Source organism: Cygnus atratus, chromosome 14 (assembly GCF_013377495.2).
Source record: "Cygnus atratus isolate AKBS03 ecotype Queensland, Australia chromosome 14, CAtr_DNAZoo_HiC_assembly, whole genome shotgun sequence".
Classification (NCBI taxonomy): domain Eukaryota; kingdom Metazoa; phylum Chordata; class Aves; order Anseriformes; family Anatidae; genus Cygnus; species Cygnus atratus.
Window position 1 is genome coordinate 2,391,802 of NC_066375.1, and position 19,835 is coordinate 2,411,636.

A 19,835-nucleotide genomic window follows, 5' to 3' on the forward strand; every position below is an offset into this window, starting at 1 on the left:
TAGCCTAAGATTTCTGTATCAAGCGCATCCCTTTCTGTCACATCTATTTGTTTAATTTTACAAAGATTTGGAAAAAAATGCAGTTCACATACAGTCAGCTGGGGTATTTTAGATTTTTCAGGAGGCACATTAGTCAAGGATTTTGCCCACATTGGGCAGGCAGTGGCCTGGGCCACTGCCTCTAATTGCATCTCTGACATCAAAGTGTATTGTCAGAAAACAAAAACAAACCCCCACAGATTTTTGACATGTTGATATTGTGACCTTAATGATGCCTTTTTAGCACAGCGTCTGGCTTTACCTTGCCCTTGTATGCATGTGGGGTGAAAACAATATACATACATGATAGATAGATAGATACACACACACATATATTTCCATGAGTGGAAGTGACCTAACTTCCACATTCTGCCTTACTCTTTTTTACTGATGTTATCTTGCCATGGGACTGGGGGGAATGCAAGAAGAGCCAAGTTGATTCTCCTGCTATCTTATTGTCTGCAGTACATAAATCTTGAAAAGTGTGCTTTGAATGGGAAAGGATACCAACTTAATGATACATTTACTCTAACTACTGCTGGGCATGCACAGAATCCTAATGTGTGCTGCAGACTCTTCATTGTAACAGATGTTGCTCTCTGCTTATAAAGTAAGTTTATTGCATTAGCTGTCTGTAAGCAGTTTACTCTCTAAAAGATTCATAAAGTAAATTAAAATTATCTAATTATTTGCTATCTAATTTAATAGGGGGGTGATCTTGATCTTCAGTTATTACACAAATGTTTTGATATTACAAGCCAGTGTGCCAGAGGTCCCTTTCTGAGCCCTGAGCATGACAAGAAACCAGTATTCACACCCAGGCACGTCCAAAGCAGCCGTGAGAGCCTTGTGGGATGGTGTCGGCTGCGTGCAGCGATGCTCTGCGGGTGCTGGGTGCTCTCCCTGTCCTCCTGGCACCCACCCACCTCCTGCAGCTCTTGGCAGCTTGTTCTGCAGGCTAGAGCCCAGCTCTGATGTGACGTCTCAGACGTGTCCCTTCATCACAGAGACACCATGGTGCCAACCAAGCGGAGCGCTCCAAGCGGTTCATAGGCTTAGCTAATGGCCAAAACATTGTTTATTTACTAATCCCTGTTTAACTCTCCTCTCCACCTAATTGACCATTTTGCTTCCAAATCTGATAAAAAGCCGCCTCCCTCCTGCTCCCTGAGGTCCTGGCTTTTTGCTAACAGCTTTGACCTCAGCCTCGCAGGCTGTTGAGCTGGGGTAAAGGGGCTGCATCCCCCACTGGGGAAGGCACAGCGAAATGTGGTGTGGCCCATCGCCATGTGCTCCATGTTCATGCAGGCGTGCTGGCATTGAGCAGAAAGTCTTACACACTTGACGGGAGAACGGGTGAGCCCTCCTTTTATTGTAATGCTGATATCTACATTTTATCCTGTAATTTTCTGAGTCATTATAACAAATTGCTCATGCTGGTGTCACTCATTTCCCCACAGATCGCTTAACTCCCAAGTCAGCATGTAGCAAGCTGCAAATGGTATTTCAAAATGAAAAATCACAGGTGTTTTCTGGATGCCATCCAAAGGAAGGAGCACAGATTTCAGGCAGGAATCAGACCACATGGAAAGAGCCCCCTGAACGTCTCAGACAGTCAACAGATGGTAGTTGTGACACGAGGAGTCAACCTCCTCACCTGGGAAACTCATGGCCGTGAACAGCAGAAACATACATTTAAATAAAGTCTTCTTTAAAAAGGACAGTAAAGCTAGTAAGGACAGGCTGAAACAGTGACAATGCCATGTCACAGACGTTGGTGCTGTAGGAAGAACAGGGGATACTGTGTCCAGACTCCACTAAATGTAATGAAAATCCACATAATCTTCAGGGAACCACTTGATTATATAATGTATATACATAAGGAACACAACACTAAGGAAGTGATTTTAGCTGTCAGTCATCTTACCTTTGAACCTTCATTATGCCTTATATAAAACTTCTTTCTCTTTGGAACTTCTCACTGTATTTCTACCTCACAAGTGAGCAATGTGCGTGGGCTGTAGCTCCTACCAAAGCACAGTATGGGTACATACTTTTTTTTTTTTCCTTTTTTGCTCCTTTGTGCTGATTCCTTTTGCTTTGGATAGCAGTGCCATATTGCTTTCCAGTGCAGGGTACGTGTCTATATGTGCTCTGTTATTATTAAACTGTGGTAATGGCTTTTGCTGGCCTTGAGGAGAGGATCAGCATGGAAAGAATCTTCTGAGATGATGCTCGTGCAGTCCAGATTAGCTACTTGTGGAAGACTTTTCCTCTTTTCTGATGCTAGTTGCAGTTTAGAATTTATATTATTTTATTTTATTTTATTTTATTTTTTTATTTTATGTTTAATTTATTTTTGTTATGCAGAAAGCACTGCAATAAACTAGTACCATCACCTTATCTGTATTGACTTTGCTAGTTTATTCCATTTGGTCTCTGATTTATTCAGGGACAACAAATGGGGAAGTCTCATACCTTTTCCTTATCCCTCTCTCCACCTGAAAACAACATTAATACACCAGTTGAAAAAGATACCAACACTTAGCAGGATTCCTTATGCCTTTGCTTAAGACTGGACTTCATTGAGAGTGTCTATTTCTGCTGATGGAGAAGGAAATGTGCCTGGTGACAGGACACGTGCCTGGTGACAGGACGAGGGGGAATGGGCGAAAGTTGCGACAGGGAAGTTTTAGGTTGGATGTTAGGAAGTACTTCTTTACCGAAAGGGTTATTAAGCATTGGAATGGGCTGCCCAGGGAGGTGGTGGAGTCGCCATCCCTGGAGGTCTTTAAAAGACGTTTAGATGTAGAGCTTAGTGATATGGTTTAGTGGAGTACTTAGTGTTAGGTCGGAGGTTGGACTCGATGATCTTGAGGTCTCTTCCAACCTAGAAATCTGTGTCTGTGTCTGTGTCTGAAATAGAGACAAGAGGGATGTTGCATTTGGCTGCCTGCATAGAGCTACTCTGTGTTGGATCTCTCAGAGTACATCCAGCGCTGACACAGAGAGAAATTCATTTCCATGTCCCAAGATCGGAAGACTCATGCAGGTGCGTGTTGATTAATCAGCCTCTCCTTTCTCAACAAATTTGCTTGCAGAACATTAAAGGTAGCACTTTTCATCACAAAATGTAGCAACTCATAAAAGCAAATGAAATTGCCAAATATATATAAAATGGCAGAACCACAGGCCAAGGAAGATCTTTATTAGAGAAGTTGAAAAAAATTATTTGAATCAGTATTAATTTATGATGATGTCCAGGATTTCCCCTTTGCTGCTGGTTTTTCTCTGCAGTGACTACAGTTGAATTCCTGAGATATGTGTTAGTTGTGAAAAGACTCACAAGGTGGCTGAGCTTTAATACCTGAAGAAATACAGCTCTGACATCTGTAGGAGAATACTTCCTATTTGGCTTTGAAAAAAAAAAAAAAAAAAAAAGCTGTAGGAAAGCTATAGCTATGGTGCTGGGTTTTAATGTACCATGTTGTTAGCGATAACTGCTTAATATTTTACTCATAGATTCCTTTGGGTTCACTTAAACAGCAGCCTTCCTAAGCACAGCAGAAAGAAGTGAAATGATAAATTAAGCTAGGTCAAAGAGGAGAAATTATTTTAAATGAATACAAACACCTAATTTGTCTGGACTTTTAATGAATTGAAACGCCAGAGTTGCTAGAAATGACAGCATTGTAAATCCTATTTATCTTTACTAAAATTTCCTTACTTCTTCCCACTCCCCGTTCGCTCGTACATCAAGTCAACGTGGTGAGGCTTGCTCTGCCAGGGTGGAACCAGAAGGAGGGCTCCCAGTCCCTTCGCACCCACAGGGCCACCCTCGGTAACACCTGGCTGGGTCTGCAAGGGCATGGTGGGGACCGGAGCTGCTGGGCAGGGAAGGGCTGTGCTGCTCCTTGCTGGGTCCGCAGTGACGGCTGTGTTAGCATCCAGCACCCCCTGGCATTTTTAATGTCAAGTATTTCAAAATGCATTGCAGAGGAATTGCGTTCAGTTGGTTCAGGCCCTTCAGAGTACATCCACGTTTGCCACGGCGGGTTGTGTGCTGTCAGCACTGGCTGGTGGAGCTTGGTGGTGCCCTCCTCTGCTGGCCCGGTTACAGACCTCTGTGCCAGCTTGGTACCTTTCCATCAAAAACCAGAACGATGTTGGCCAAATTAGGGGATGACACTTGGAGGGGAACTTGCTTCGTTGCCAGAAGGTTAAAAAGTTTGTAAGTGCAGTGAGAAGATGCTAATTAGAAAACAGAGGTGGGAGAGGCTCCGACAGGCTGAGGAGCAGAGCACCCGCAGGGCCGTGCTGCCTGACGTGTCGGCCTGCACATGAGGCTGTAGAGAGGCGAGGTGCAAAGCCAGGTTTAAATACCCACCTGTTTTATCCTGCTACAAATGGCAATGAAGCCCTTTTCTCTTGATCACTAATGAGCTCGTGTTTCCGTTCCCGTTGCTCATTACTTGCAGAACCCATCAGTCCAGGGGGACGCCGCCATTTATTACAGGGCTGGCCATTGGCAGGTACAGGTTAGGCATTCCTGTACTGTAAATAAAATGCTAAATAACAGCAGATGTGCAAAAATACAAAAAGAAGAGAGTCTGAGGGTGGGGGGTGACAGCACAGACCAACTTAAATTATCTGCTTTCAGTGCTGTTTCCCAAAGGACTTTTTTTTTTTCTTTTTTTCCCCTAAACTATCATGTCTCATGGGACGGTGCAGTAACAGCTGCTGAATCCCAAGGAGGCTGAAGAAAAGGGACATTGGCTGCAGCTCTGTCCTGCCACAGAGTTGTTTAGAGGTGGTCTAATTCATCTGCAGTGACTTTATTGTAACAAATATTATTCAGAACAGAGTGATCACATTATATTTTAGAAGAAACAGATAGTCCAAGGAGAAAGCTATTCACACTATATCACGGAGAGTAAGATAAGGCTTTTATTTACTTGGAAGCCAGTCAGGGCATTAGTTCAGATAATAAGGGTTGGCTGGGAAAAGGCACCCCTGGGGCCCAGACCATGAAGGCACGAGGCTCTCGGAGACTGCAGCCTTGTTTATGAGTCTCCTTCCTTTCCCTGTGAGAGGGATTTTTTTCCCATTTATTTCCAAGTGAGGGAAAAAGTCTCTAAGGATCAGACTTCCAAAACATTTTCTTGTGCGTTTCTTTCTTTTCAGGTGATGGGCAATGCCTTTGGTCGAGCTCTCATTGAGTTACCTTGTGCAGCCACAGCTGTCTTCAGCTCCTGGGCTTCGCATTTGCCATCATCCTGCTTGTCCATGAGGCTTTCCATGAGGGAAGGAGCAGAGGTTAGCCTCGGCATGCCTGGGGAGGAATTAGGGAAAGCACAGCATCAAAGGACAAGCTTGCAATGTGGCAAGTTGGAAAGGAGGCGCAGTAGTGTATTCCGTTCCTTGCTGCCATTTGGATGTGCCTCTGCAGGTGGCATGCCCTTATGCCACGTCCTGTGGAGTCAAAATGCTTTACCTTTGGAGGGAAAAGACACAGGGAGCCATATCTGAAAGGGTCACCAAAGGAAGGGAGCAGAAGTAAAAGTTAGCTCATCTGCTTTGCTGAGGATACTTAAAAAAAATAATCAAGCAGTAAACACATCATTGCATAAGACTGAAAATGCTGTGAAATGTATTTATTACACCTCTTTATAATCTGTATATGCAGCACTTCCAGCTGCCATAGTAACGTCTGCATTTACTTATATTCGTAACTTCTGCATTTACTTATATTCATACCTGGCTATTTTTAACTAGTGATCCTGGACCAGGGGCTGCCTCTCAAATATTACGGCTAAGGGTAACCACAAACCGTGCTGTACAACCATAGTCCATAGTCCAGTCTTTACTTCTGTAATAAGAATAACAACTTATTGGTGGTTTTGTCAGCACAGGATGATTTTTTTTTTTTTTGCACAGTCCTAGTAGGAATACTAATACATTTTGATATCAGTGATTTCTATGGTCAATTAGCACATGGTGGGGGCTGCTGCCTTGCCCTGTCACTTAATGATTAAATCATGTAATGATATAACCAAAAATGTAGTAAATAAAATAGGACAAATGATTAAATAGCTTAAAATTCACCCACTAAGGCATTTAAAATAGTTTGTGAATATTTATTACAGGAATGATCTGTTTAATGAAGATTTAAACACCCTTCTCACTGAACTGATGCTACTTAGCTAAAGTATCTGTTACTGTAGGAAGATGAAATTGCATGCCCCATGGGACAAGGCATCTTAAAAAAAAAAAAAAAAAAAAAAAAAGACACAAGTGAGTTAAACGTTTGTTCTTCCATTGAATTACAAATTGGGGCTGCAGCTGCTGAGTTTTCTGGTCAGAGCACAGGCCATATACTGAGTCATGGGGGCACAGGCTACAGGGATGCAGCCCAGGAGGAGGACTTTTGCTTTGCGTGTGAGCAGGGGTTTTACTCTGCCTGCAGTAACTTGTCTTCAATGGGAATTAAGCACATAAATCCTTACATGCTGAACTGAAGACATAAGTGATGGGATTGTTAGTATACATCATCGTCTTCTGTTATTTTATTTTATTTTATTTATTTATTTTTTTTTATATTTTATTCTGAAAATATAAATCACAAATAGCTGGAACATTGGCAAATCCAGTATTTCTATTGATTGCTTCATACTCAGAAAGCTATTTCTCCTTCCAAATATTTTTAAGCCAGTTGCCAGCCAGGGCTCTGCTTCTGTTTATTCTGGACTCCACACAGAGGAGGAAAGCTTGCCATGAAATACTGCCCAGAGAGGCAGGAGGTGGAAGGACACCTGCGCTTTGTGCACAGAGCGGTCGGCGGGGCAGGTGCCAACGCAGGAACGAGCTCTGATGCTGTCTCTAGTTCCCTGCTTCACTTTTTTTGTGTACTTGGAGCAGGGATGAATGCTTCCCAGGCAGTCCTGGTGCAGGCGTCAGCTGGGGGAGGAGGCCTGTCCCTGTCCCTCGGGGGCATTGCTTGCACCACCCCTGCCACCCACCTCTGCGTGAGCCCAGGCAGTGAAGGGCTCACAGGGACATTTCCCACTTTACCTGCGGTGCTTTGCTCTGCTGCCGGGGGGGACAGCTCTGCGGGAAGCCCTGCGGGCTGGAAACCTCCACCCTGTGTTGAGTTTCATCCTGCAAAGCTTTGTCGTCTTCCACAAGCCACTTGACACTTTGACTTCATTTAACCTCAGGAGCAAAAGTAAATAAATAATGAGAAAAAGTGTTTATTTATTTTTTATTTTATTTATTTATTTTTTCACATAAGTACGCTGGAAGCCACTCAGTGTGTCTGATCTGTTGAAGAATTATGGTAATGTTGTATGAGATTTCGTACAGTGCCTGGCTCCCCCCTTCCACGCAGCAGGGCTGCAGTGACCGGCGCTGCCCTGTCCCTGCACCCAGAGCAGGACGGCTGCCGCAGCGCCCGGCCCAGCCTCACCCAGCAGAGGTGTCCCCAGGCTTCCTGCAGAGCAAAGGATCCTTTATAACCACCTGCTGGCACTGCTTTCAAGCCATTTGCTGAGCTGCAGCTCTCACAGCCAGTCACTGGTGCTAATGTCGTTATAGCACAGGTCTCCTCACAGGTGAAGCCAGCCCTCCAGCCCAGTGCTCCAGCAATAGGAGGGGATGTCCTCGGCCAGGCACCTCTGTCCAGCTCAGAATTAACCATGAATTCTCCTAATACCTTCATATGACCTTCCCTTCTCCACATCTCCCAGCCAAAAATGGTGGAGAAGTGCTGCTACTGCTGACAGTGACAGTGTCGGAGATGGGTACAATTGTTTTTGGTGTTTCTTTTTCATTGATGTAAATCTACGCACCCCCCCCCCCCCCCCCCCGCCTTCTGAAGGCTGTTATATCAGGAGTGCTCTCTGCCTCCTGCAGCCACCCAAACTACCTGGGGAAGCAGGGGAGGCAGCGATGGGCTGGGTTTATCAGCCTCCACAGGATGCCACAGTCTGCCAAAGCCTCAGCTGGGGCAGCAGTCACACAGCCCCAACACCAAGCCCCCCGTTCTCCTCCAGCTCTGCCTCCAGACACAGCAGCTTGGCTTGAATCTTCCTGAAGCAACTCATGAAGTTTGTCTATCATGCCTTTTTCCTTCCACCGGTGAAGTGACAGGAAAACCTTGGAACACTCCACATTCACTTTATTCGCCCAGCCTGTACTGGGGCTGGACGACCTGGGCTTTTTTCTGGCGCTGAGTTTTCAGCAAATTGCTGCCCCCCTGTCCTGGCCTGGCCTGGCCTCCCCTGGGGAGGTGTCAGAGGGATGGCAAGCCTGCCCCTCGGCCACAAGGCACCTGGCTGCGGGCTGAGCTCTTCTGCAAGCCGTGTGGCATCCATCAGCTGCCTCCCTCCTCTCTCCTGCAGCACCGCGAATACATTACTTGCCCCCAGTGAGCATCTCCTTCCAGGCTTGCATTAACACCGTTGCCACCTCGACTCCTAATTTATTGGTCAGAGTGTGCTTTTCAACACTATTTACAGCCTGGCTTAATAGCATGTCTGCATTTTGCTTGCTGCAGACGGTAATTCGGGGATTTGTTTGGCTGACTTAAAGAAACACTTTGAAACAGCTGCCAGTGGGTTAGGTTTTATTGCTGAAAGCATTTGCGTAAACACGAATTTAACACATTCTGTAGCCTCACGATGTTTGTGAAGACAACCTCTGTACTGCCTTGGTTTGGGTGGGGTGTTTGACCCAAACCCGCCTGTAGCTCCTCAGCCCTGTGCCCTATCCAGAGGTCGGGATATTGCTACCATGGCCATGGGACTCTGTGCCTGCTGTGCCACCGCTGCCCTTGCTCACCCGGGGTGGTTGAAGCTGCAGCTCGATGCGAGCCTGCTCGTAGAAAGGTGGTGAGCAGCAGCCAGTGGGCTCTTGCAGCCAGGTTTTCCTTTTTCTGCCATTTTTGATGTAATTCCAGGTAAGCGTGTCTACTAATCACCTTTATTTCCCTCTGTGACAGTAACGTGGGGTGATGCATTTACCTGGTTTTGCTCAGGAGATGCAGGTACCGCAAAGTGGCTTTGCAGGACATCCAGGGAAAGTGCGAGAGAGCAGCAAGCGCTGGGAGTCCGCCTGCATCTAAATTGCAGAAATCAAAACCAGCACCTTCACTGCTGCCCTTGTTCCTCCCCCACATTGCCAAAAACGTCCCGCCTCCATTAAAATGCCCTCAAAATGTGTCTGGGAAACAAGTTGCCAGACGTGCAAGGGGCTGAAAGTGTTGCTGGCACGCTCGCTGTTACTTGTGAGTGTTTTCCCCCTGCTCCTTCCTCGCAGTGTCGCATACGGCTGCAGGAGCCGCAGCTTCAGGGTGTTCATTAGCGCATCCCCGCGCATCCCCGGCCCCGGAGCCCCCTGAGGCCTGTAAGAGGAGAAAACAAATGAAGCTGCGCTCGTTGACCGTAACACAAATTGACTGCTACTTGCGCTGATGTTTTCAACATAATTCATTTCGGCTCGAACATGTTGACTATCTGCATAATTTCTCCTTGAGTAGTTTTACTGCCATATGGGACACTGCGGACCTCGAGCTGCCGGCTCTGCCTGTAACCCCTCCTTGCTTGCATCAGTCCCACGGGGTGCGCGGTGCCTGGCTGCCTGGGACTGAGCACCTGGTTTCTGCAGGCTCGGGTGTGATATTGCCCAGCTGGTGAGGACCAGGAGCTCCAGGTGGTGTCGGAGGCAGGGCTGCAGCGCTGCAGGGATGCTGGGGCTCTGCAGAGCTTGGGGCAAGGCATGCGGAGCAGCCCCTGATGGTGAAGTGCATTTTTAGGGTACAGAGAGGGTTTTAACCGTCAAAGCAGTCAAGTTGGGTGTTTTCACCAGCACTGATTTGAGCTTCTGAAGTAGAATAGTATCCAAGAAAAATGACCGGCTTAGCCTTGCTGCACAGGAAGACTTCAGAAATTCTTCAAAAAGCTCCTGTCCTTTACTACTTAGCCTTAATGCAAAGCATAACCTCTAGCAGCATTTGCTGCAGCTAATACTGATGACAAGCTAGGATGTCTTTCAATGCAGACTTCATGTCTTAATTAAATGGAATTTGTTTCAGCAAATAATGCTTGTCAAAAGTGCCTTTTTTTTTTTTTTTTTTTGCCTCTTACAAAGATGCTATTAGACATTTCAATAATCAGCCATCTGTGTCTCAGCCTTACAATAGCTCCAAGTGAAGGCAGACTAATTTTTCCCAGGCCAAAATTGTAATTATGAATTAAATACACAGGAATGTCAGGCCAATCTTAAATACAGGAACAGAGAGCCACAGTACCCTGAGCATGAGAAAAGCAGGAGCTCACCCGTTCCAGCCCGGCGCTCTTGTACCTGCTTGACAGAAACACACCCCTGGCAGTGACGGGTGGCAGATCCCGCACGTGCCCCGTGTGTGTGCACAGAAATTGCAGTGCAGGGGCTGCTTCCTGAGGGCAGAGGGGAGCCGTGCTCTTCACGCAGCCTGCATTTCAGCCGGGCGTGTAGGTGCATCTCTAAAAGCCACTGACTGCACACTTACATCCAGTGCAGAAGGGAGGCAGTCTCCTGTCACCAATAATCCCAGCAATGAAAGGATAAAACAGACAATGCCAGCGTGAGTTTAAGTTTTATTATAAAATTTATGGAAATAGAGCATTTCCAGTGTATCTAGAGAGAGCACTTGGTGGGACTCTCTTTTGCCCCTCCTCTTGCACCCCAGGTGTTACTGCCAGCGCACAGTGTCCGTGGTACAGTACAACACAGCACAGCAAATACAAGAGTAGTTCAAACATGGCACAAGAATTCTGTGTTGATACAAATCTCTACTAAAGTTAATGCATTAAAAATACTTCTATATATTTTACAAATAAGGGGGAAAGTTCATGTGTATGAGCATTAAAAGAGGAGTTTTTTTCAGGCAACACTTTTTTTTTTTTTTTTTTGTCACAGATTTTTCCAGTGTATGTGTTCAGCACCAAATATTGTTATTACTCTGTTTTGAGACAAATGACCCTGACTTTTAGTGAGACTGAAAGGGAGGACGTGCTGTTGGTGTGTCGGAGCATTGCATGGGCAGCAGGGCATGAATCAGGCAGAGAGACTCCTCTTTTTTTTTTTTTCCTGAGCCACAGCTTTCCTATGTAACCACAAATTTTCATTAGTTCTCAGTGAAATCTGGGAAAGAAATAAGATGTTTGCCTTTTACTTGGAGAGACGCACATAATTTGTTGGGTTGTTATTTCTGGCCACTTGCTCAAATATTTGTCCAGGGGGAAAGGGCAGGACAGGTGTCCTGTGCTTGGGAGGGCTTTATGCCTTCGGAAGTGGGAACTTGGTTTAGCTGGTACACTTTAGGGATGTGATAATTTTTCCCATGAGTGCACACAGGGCTTCCAGGAGTTAGTGCATCTGTAAACCATAGTGTACTATTTCAAACTGTATTTAAACTGCACGATTAGCACTGCAATTGCTTTTATTTCTAAAGCAAAAAAAAAAAAAAAAATCCTCTTTTTTCCTCCTCCCCCTATCTGACAGTCTGATATACATACAAATCTCTGATTTTTAGTTTAATGCCAGACCCCTTAGCTAACGCCACAGCATGCTCAGGTGCACTTCTCCAGTCTTGCTGACCAAAATGTGAGAGGGCACGATGCAGGTCTCTGCTTCTTTGATGGTACAGCAATGCTGTGCCTTCTGCTCCAGCATTTCTCCTGCACCTTTGGCTTCACAAACGGCCAGCAGCCACTGTGGTTTGTGCTGATGTGATCCATGTGTGAGGGGAGAAAGGGCAACATCGCACCAGGATGCTGTCTACAGTGTGCTGTATATATTGCAATTCCCCTCCCTTGCAATAAAAGATAAAGGTTATTGAAGAAGATTGAAAAAAAAAAAAAAAAAGATTTGGAGAAAATGTTTCTGGGTGTGAGAAAATGCCTTGACTTTAGAGAACGCAATCTACATCAGGGACAAGCTGATGTAGCTACTGGATTGAAATAGTTTTACAGAGAGGAAATACTGAGTAATTTTGGTCATGGGACAAAGAAGGCATCATGTGTGCCAACGGTTCGATGCCAGTGCTGGCATCTTGGGGGTCAGAAAACTACCAAGGGAGACGCGGCCTCTCAGGGGCATTTCAGCTGGGCTCGGTATGGGCAGGGATTTTAACTGCACGAGGACTAACGTGATGGTGCTCTGGGTGAAAACAATAACCTGAAGCTGATCTGTTAGGTGGGGTATCTGCCATTTCAGGTCAGCCAGTTGAAGGCAAATGATGCTACAGTGGGCAATTAATAAGCCTCTAGTTGTGGTCTGCCAGAATTCTCAACACCGTGTGTTAAAGTAACTGTTTTGGTGTCCCTGCATAAATAAGACTGGAGCCCAATGCAACACTGCAAATACAGATTGATGTAATAACATAGCTGCTTATATCGGACTGCCTGCACAACAGGCTGTGCACGTCTGATGTTTAGCTCAGCAGCAGCTTACAGCAGGTAGTGGTCTGGGGGGCTGAAAGCAGGAACTAATACAGATTTTTATTTTTATTTATTTATTTATTTGTAATAGAAATGACTAGCAGATGCCTTATTGCTCCCTCCTAGCTTGGTTGGACCTGCCAAAGGGAAGTGGCAGTCCGAGATGCTGGACCATGCTCAGGCCAGGCTTTGCCATCCCTCAAAACAAATCCTCTGCAGCAGTTATGCTGCTCCCTGCATGTCAGCCCTTCTCCTCCTCCCCAAGTCAGTTAGCATCTGGTTTATCATGGCCTTAAATAAAACATTAAAAACTCTTCCTCTGCAGTACTCCTTGCAGTAAAAAATAAATAAAGCGCCTTTTCAGGTAACGCTCAGCTCCCTGCCCTGCCATGATTTCAGTGCAGCCGAGTGCCAGCTTTCATTGTACGAGCAGGAGGACCATGGCCCTGGGGCCAGCTGCATGGAGCCGTGCATGGCATCACACACGTGTGGCTGCGGGAGAAACCTTTGCTAATCTGGGAATTTGATTTTCACTTCTGGAAATGCCAGTGCTCTGACCTTTGTGTGTTGGGATGGGCGTCTTGTTTGATTTAGTGCTTGTCTTGTTTACCGGGTGCAGCTGGCTGGCTGCTCGCTGCTGTGCTCACTGCCTTTATCTGACGGCTTTGGACAAGTGTCAAAGGCACCACGGACTGCCAAGGGTGAGATGCTGAAGTGCTTAATTAAACAAGCCTCTAGGCAGTGGCAATTTGCATGGTGGAGGCACTGCAGCAGGGCTTTTTCTTTTTTGAAGTTAATATTGGGAAATGTTTAACAAAAATAATGTTGTTTTTTTTTTTTTTTTTCTGGTCTTGCTTTTTGTCTTGCAACTACAAGCATTTAGAAAATATGACCCATACTCCCCTGCATTTCCCAAACTGTAAGACGTAAGAAGAGAGCTGCAAGAGCCTTGTTTACCTTTGATTTTCGTGCCACTTGCATGAGTTTTCATCCCTTTTCAAGATGCTTCCTTTTTGTTACAATCAAGGACAAATAAAATTACTGAAAAGAAGGAAAATGAAGGAAAGCAGAGCTTCTCTGCAAGCCTGTCATGTCTGTGAGGAATAGCTTCACCCGGGCACATTTCCCCAGCATTTCCATACAAACACGCCACTGCTACAGAGTTCTGGGCAGCAATTTGGCTGGTGCCGCAGCTGGGCTCGTCCTGCTCCAACCATCCTCCCCTGCACAGGCTGTAAGTCCTGTCTACCTGTACTTAGGTGGCCAGGGACTTGGGCAACCAGCGTATTTTGACAAATAAATCAAGCTGCACTGGCCAGCTGTCATTGCATGAGGACTGAGGTATTCAAATAAATAAATAAATAAATAAAAATAATAAAATAAAAAGAGTTGTGGCTCTGTGTTTGTCCCTTAGCGGCACGTGATGCAGCTCTGTCCCAGGCTGCAGCTCAGTCCCACCTCTCTGGCACCAGTCCCGAGTCAGTGCCTTTGCATTTTTGGGGCATCCTGGCTTTTTCCACATGTAAGCAGCAGTGAAATACGTCTGCCTGTCTTTCTGTCTTCTCTTTTCAGGGTCATGTGCAACATCCTTCCTATTTTTTTATTTTCAGAGATCAGTATTAGAAAAGAACCAATCCTCTTGTTGCTGCTGTTTGAAAAAGGTTGGCATTGCAGGTGTCTGGGTCTTCCTCGAGCAATCTGCAGGTCATCATCAGTGCTTGCAGCCCCAGCGTGCTGTGCTTGGCTGGGAGCTCATCCCACGCTCAGCACCAGAGAGAGAGGGTGGGCAGGGGAATGAGCTCCAGGAGCAAGTAGGTAAATATAAATTCGATCTCTGCTGTGTTTTCCATAACCTAACTGCATTGCAATTTTTTTTGGGGTGCATTCAAGAAAAAATGTGCAAAGCAGCGATTCAGGCAAATAAGTGTAGTGTCAGATGTAATGCAGCACAGAAACCAGGTGCTGGCTGCTTGCCTTGCAGCATGCACTTTGTTTGAATGAGCAGGATTTACCCTGGATTTTCTAAGGGACAAATTATCCAAGCGTGAGTTGTAGGATACACAGTAAGACGGGGAAATCCCTGGGGCCAAGTGGTCCAGTCCCAGTCCCAGTCCCAGGGGTTCAACAAAGACCAAGAACAGCTATGAAAGTCCCCCTTTAAATGTTTGCTTAAAATAACGCCCTGAATGGGGGAGAGACCAAAGGGTGCTTAGAAAAAATATGCAGGCATCATGCCATGTCTGCGTTGTTGATTAACAACCAGGTTGTACACTCACATCAACTCTTTAATCTCCCCCAGCCCCAGTTCCTCCTTTTCCATCACTTCATTGACCTGCTGTAAGGTCAGATGGGGAATTAGCTCTTATCTCCTTACAGAGCAGAGAGCTTGGCCTCCTGATCTGTTTCACACAGCACCTAGCACGCTGCAGGGCACTGCAGTAATTAAGACATAATCATGGTATAAATCAAGTAAATAAGTACTTGTCAACAGGTCATCAGGACTCCTGTGTCTCTCGGGCAAAGCTGTGTTCATGGGGGTCAACACAGCCCGACAGCCAAATCCTTTCCATGGGGGGGAAATGTCTTTCGGCAGCCCTAATGGCCAAGTCCCTTTTGGCAGGGGCAGCTGAGCAGTCTGCCACCGATCCCAGGGGTGTGCCTACCTCTGCCTTTAGGAGCCTTTAGGAAATTGTGTTACTTTTGGTAGTGGTTAAAAAAAAATAAGTGATGTATTAATTGATAAGAACAGGTTGTCGCAGATTCCAACGCAAGGCACTTGTGACTTTTCTCTCCAATTAAAAAAAAAAACACACAAGGACAGTTTCAAAATAGTCAAGGGGCTGTATAGTGAGGTTAAGTAAAAACACTCGATTTAGACAATGGAAATATTAAGGGAAATACTAAGAGCAAACACTATTTGCATTACACTGCTATTTAGCCCCAACATTGAATGGAAAACGCATCTGATCTTGGGACCAGTCTTATTGTCAGCCAGGAATTATTTTCTTCTGTGACCCGAGTGTCAGAATACCCAACGGATATGGAATAACTAAATGGTCATTACTTCACTTTAATTTCATTTCAATTAATCACTGTGATTAATTAATCAATTTATTAGGTAGGAATTAATTGTTAATTGGTGGAGAACACCAAGAGAGTGGGAAAGAAACTGCAAATAAGGCAATGCACCCTGCTTTTGACAGAGCTGGAAGGCAAAAATGACTTTTGGTTGACATTTTTTGAGTATATATAAAATCTCCATGTCATAACAAAAAATAAAATCAGAGTAACAAATGTGCAGCACTTTAATGTCAGAATTGACCATCATTGGAACTGTTCACAAGTAGTGTGGACAATCTAAGTTGTACTTCATTTTCTAAGTATGATATATAGCCGTTAGGATAATTTAGAAAACACATCACCAGAACTTGGGCTGAAGGGGAAGAAAGGGAACATCTTTGAAAGGTCCAAGTGGGAGTTTTCAAGTGAACGCTATTCCAATAGTTTGCAACAAACAGGAAGAAGTGAGGTCTGTTACACATCTTTCACAGCCTATATATAAACCAGCCTCAAGAATATTTACCTGAACAGATATTTACATTTTTTTTAAATATTCTTAAAAAAGTAATATTTGATCTATGACACAATGAACGTCTCTACAGGGAAACATAGGCATAATAAAATATTCAAGAAGTCATAAAAGATAACACGAGAGCAGTGTTTGGCCTTAGTAAAACACATTTAGGATGACCGCAATGTATGGATACAGCTTCAATCAAGAAAGGAGTTGTGCATATTTAAAGGTACTTACAAAGCTGGTCTCCTCCTTTTCTTGACATGGGTATGTTTCCTAACCAGATGAGTACAAAATCATGGACACCATGCATTGCTAAAGGAAGGCTATGCCAATCTCTTTTATATGCCTGTGTTGCAATGATGGGATAGTCTCTTCTAACCCCTATGGCTCATAAGTGAAAATACATGTAGGTTTAAGCCTATGGGTGTTGAAGGGCAATTTAAAGGACTCCATGTTTAATGAATTCATAGGATTCATCTCCTGTTCTCGTCTGTCTGAACAGATTTTTATATATTCTCTATAGAACCGAAATGGTTTAAAATACTTCAGGTCTACAGCCATGCTAAAATGCTTCTCTTTTGGTTAAAGTTGAACATTTAAAGCAAAGATTACCACCGCTAATCTGCATCCTTCTCATGTAAAAATCCCTCTGTGTGCATCGTGAAATGGGTGACTTCAAGCATCTGTGTTGGAAAATAATTACTGTGCCACTAAATATCACTGGATGTGTGCAGCACTTGCTTCGTACAAACTCTGGGCAACAAGGTCATTCTCAAAAGGAGCTGGGTCTTTCAAAAGGCCAATGTGTGGCTCTGATGCAACAGATGTTTACCTTCAGAGAGAGCTTTCACCAACATCAAGCCCACATTTTCAAAGCAGCATGTGGGATCCAACTGCTTGCAGACATCTGTTCGCAGTGGCAGTGGTGCTCCCATGGCTTGCACCACTTTGCGAGCCATAGCTGCTCTTGCCCTGATTACTTCATGGTGACGAACACAGAAAGTTACAAAAAAAACAACTAGAAAAGTTTTTATGTCTTTCCAAATGTGCAAAAATGGATCTATACTTTTATGGGAACTGAACTTAAATTTTTCAATGCCAGCTGTTGCATTCTAGGGTAATTCAGCTGGTTTTACAAGAATCTCTTTGCTCATAACTAAAAGATAATTGACTACAAACAAGTGTACTAGAAATGGGGAGAAAAAAATACAAAGAAAAATTGTTTCCCAGAATGCCTGAAAATTAAGGCTACAACTAGAAAGTGAGTGAGTTTCCTATTTAAAATACCCTATGCCATTGTAGCCAGTATTTTGTGAAGAACCCAGTGACTTCAGTACTACTAAATATTCAATGAGAGAAACCAACAGTTTCTAGAAGCGTTGCTGCCTCCTGTGGGAACAACCCTAGCTAATTCTCTGCCCACTGAAGAGCAGATTCTGCATCCTGTGCCCAAGCTGACCGGACTCGCAAGCTACTTAAGGACTAATGCCCCCCTTCTCAATAAATATTTGTATACAAACTCTGACCCCCCAGTGCTTTCTGGCTTTTATCCACTCTAATGGCCTGGATATTTCATGCCAAATTTCTCACATGCAATCATACACATATGCATTAGAAGAGGCAGGACTCATAACATTGCTTTCAGTAGTACCAGGAGCAAAATTAAGCACAGAAGAAAGCGAGCTGACAGTTACTATTTCTGTTATGCCTCCTTCTGAAATCACATCCGTGAACCCTCCCAAAGCCATCCTGCAGAGAAAACTGATCAGTTTTCATTAAATTGCTCTCCTAGGTTTCTGCGGTTTGAAAACTGCTCTCTGATGCTTATTTTCCCTTGTCATCCAAAGGTGAATTTTAACTGCAGTCATCAGGTGGGGCAACCAGCACAGCGAGCGGGCAAGGTGTACGGAAAGAAAACGGATGGCTTGAACATAACATAAAAGCCCCTCAATACGGAAACTCAAAATCTGTTTTGTTCTACAGATTCACTAGGTTTTGTGGCTTATGTGATATCTCAGTGGAGATATTATTTGCTTCCCAGCATTTTTCTCATAACCACAAATCATACCCCTAAATAAAAAATAACCCTTCAAAACCACTTCCTATTAGCAGAGCATACCTTATAAAACTTGCAAGTAGACCAGTGTTGTACCATGAAGCCTATACAGGGGGTTTTTGTTTTTTCTTTTTTTTTTCTTTACCAGTGTAAAAATATACAATGCTACTGCTCATTTGTTGCAGTGTAAAGGTCCAACTGGTACTTGCCTGCCTAAGGCTCTACTGCTATTGCTCTTTCATACTTCTCCAACCCAGACCACTGTGTTACCCCTCCTTATACCTGAAACCTCGCAACGTAACGTATTTTGCTTCCCATTTATAACAAACAATGAATCTTTAGCTGGTGTAATGAGATACTGTCCAAATAATCCACTGTCTTTCATAATTCTGTTGTGGCTGCTCCAGGGCCAGTCTTTGGATGTGATAGGGTCCTTTAAATTCTTCAATACATTCATTTGCCCCGTTGACAGCTCTACAAAAAGCACATCTGTTTGCAAATGTGAAGCAGCATATATATAGTACTGATTGCCTTCAGTGAAAGAGGGCTGAAATGTCAGATCAGATACGTGTATGTTTGTTTGTAAGTCATAAATCAACTTGATTTCCCCCTGGACAGTTACAGCCTGGACTTTGATCCTGCCACTGTCTTCATCCGCGCTGACCAAGTAGCGTCCGTCCGGGGAGACGTGAGGAGTGCCCGACACGTCGCTGTTGGTGCCGATGACAGCGTCGGTAACGCTGTCGATAAGGAGCTGTGGCGAGGCAGCCCTCAGCCTGTTCCTCCTACACTGCACCAAGAAGTAGCCGCCCAGGTGGGTGTAGGCCATGGTCTGCGGCACGCAGCTGTAGTTCCTGAAGCTGATGGTCTTGACGTGGGTCACGGTTTCCAGGTCAATTTTGTGGACTGCAGATTTTGATTTGTTAAAGATGAAGCCAAATCTGAAATAGAAAACAGGACACTGAGAAGACATGACTCCAGAGACTTGATGGTGTGCTTGAAAAACGAGGGGAGTCGTCAGAACTGGGACACTGTCCTCTTAATTTTGTGTGCAATAAGGCTGTGTGGTTTCTGCAAGAAACCTCTGTCGTTTTAGTGCTTCTAACATGCACTAAAAGGAGGAATACATTTCAGTGCAAGTTAGCAACTGATCCTGGAAGCCTGAATAGGTACTTGGGTATTTGATTCCAAGTCTTCTGTTAGGAAGACCAATTTATCATAGGAATATTCAGGCTTTTTTTTTCTTCTTTTTTCGTTTTATTCTTTTCTTTGGCAGGTAAAGCACATTGACCAATTATGTATTTAATCTGTTTCAGTTCTAGATAGAAGTAATTCATTATATACTCGAGACTTCCTGGAAACCTGACAGTGTTCAACAGAGAGCATCTCCCTGTCAGGCTGGGGGCAGAGAGCACCTTTGAACTACGCTTGTAACCGCGGAGAGAACACCAACGTGCCCAAATTAGAGCATCTGAGGGCAGCTCTGACGCGTACTTTGTACCTGCAGTGCCTGGGGACCACTGCAGGAGCTGCGAGGCCAAGGTGTGGAGCAGGCTGTGTCAGGCACCGTCCCGCCAGCCCAGGAAAGGTGGAAAACATTTCTCAGGGCAGATAATGAGCAAGGGTGCGCTGAAGAAAAGTGGTCTTTGTTTTTGTGCTCCAGAGAGGGCAGACAACAGTGAGC

At 44.8% G+C, this 19,835-nt stretch overlaps 1 protein-coding gene across 2 annotated transcripts in view; it reads right to left on the reverse strand.

Moving 5' to 3' along the window:
* Window positions 1–18,389: 18,389 nt before the first annotated feature.
* Window positions 18,390–19,835, reverse strand: part of FSTL4 (follistatin like 4) — a 206,799-nt gene continuing 205,353 nt past the window's right edge. For both annotated transcript variants that reach the window (XM_035560769.1, XM_035560768.1), the window contains one exon: window positions 18,390–19,092. In XM_035560769.1, coding sequence (XP_035416662.1) covers window positions 18,390–19,092 — 703 coding nt within the window. The remainder of the gene's footprint in view (window positions 19,093–19,835) is intronic.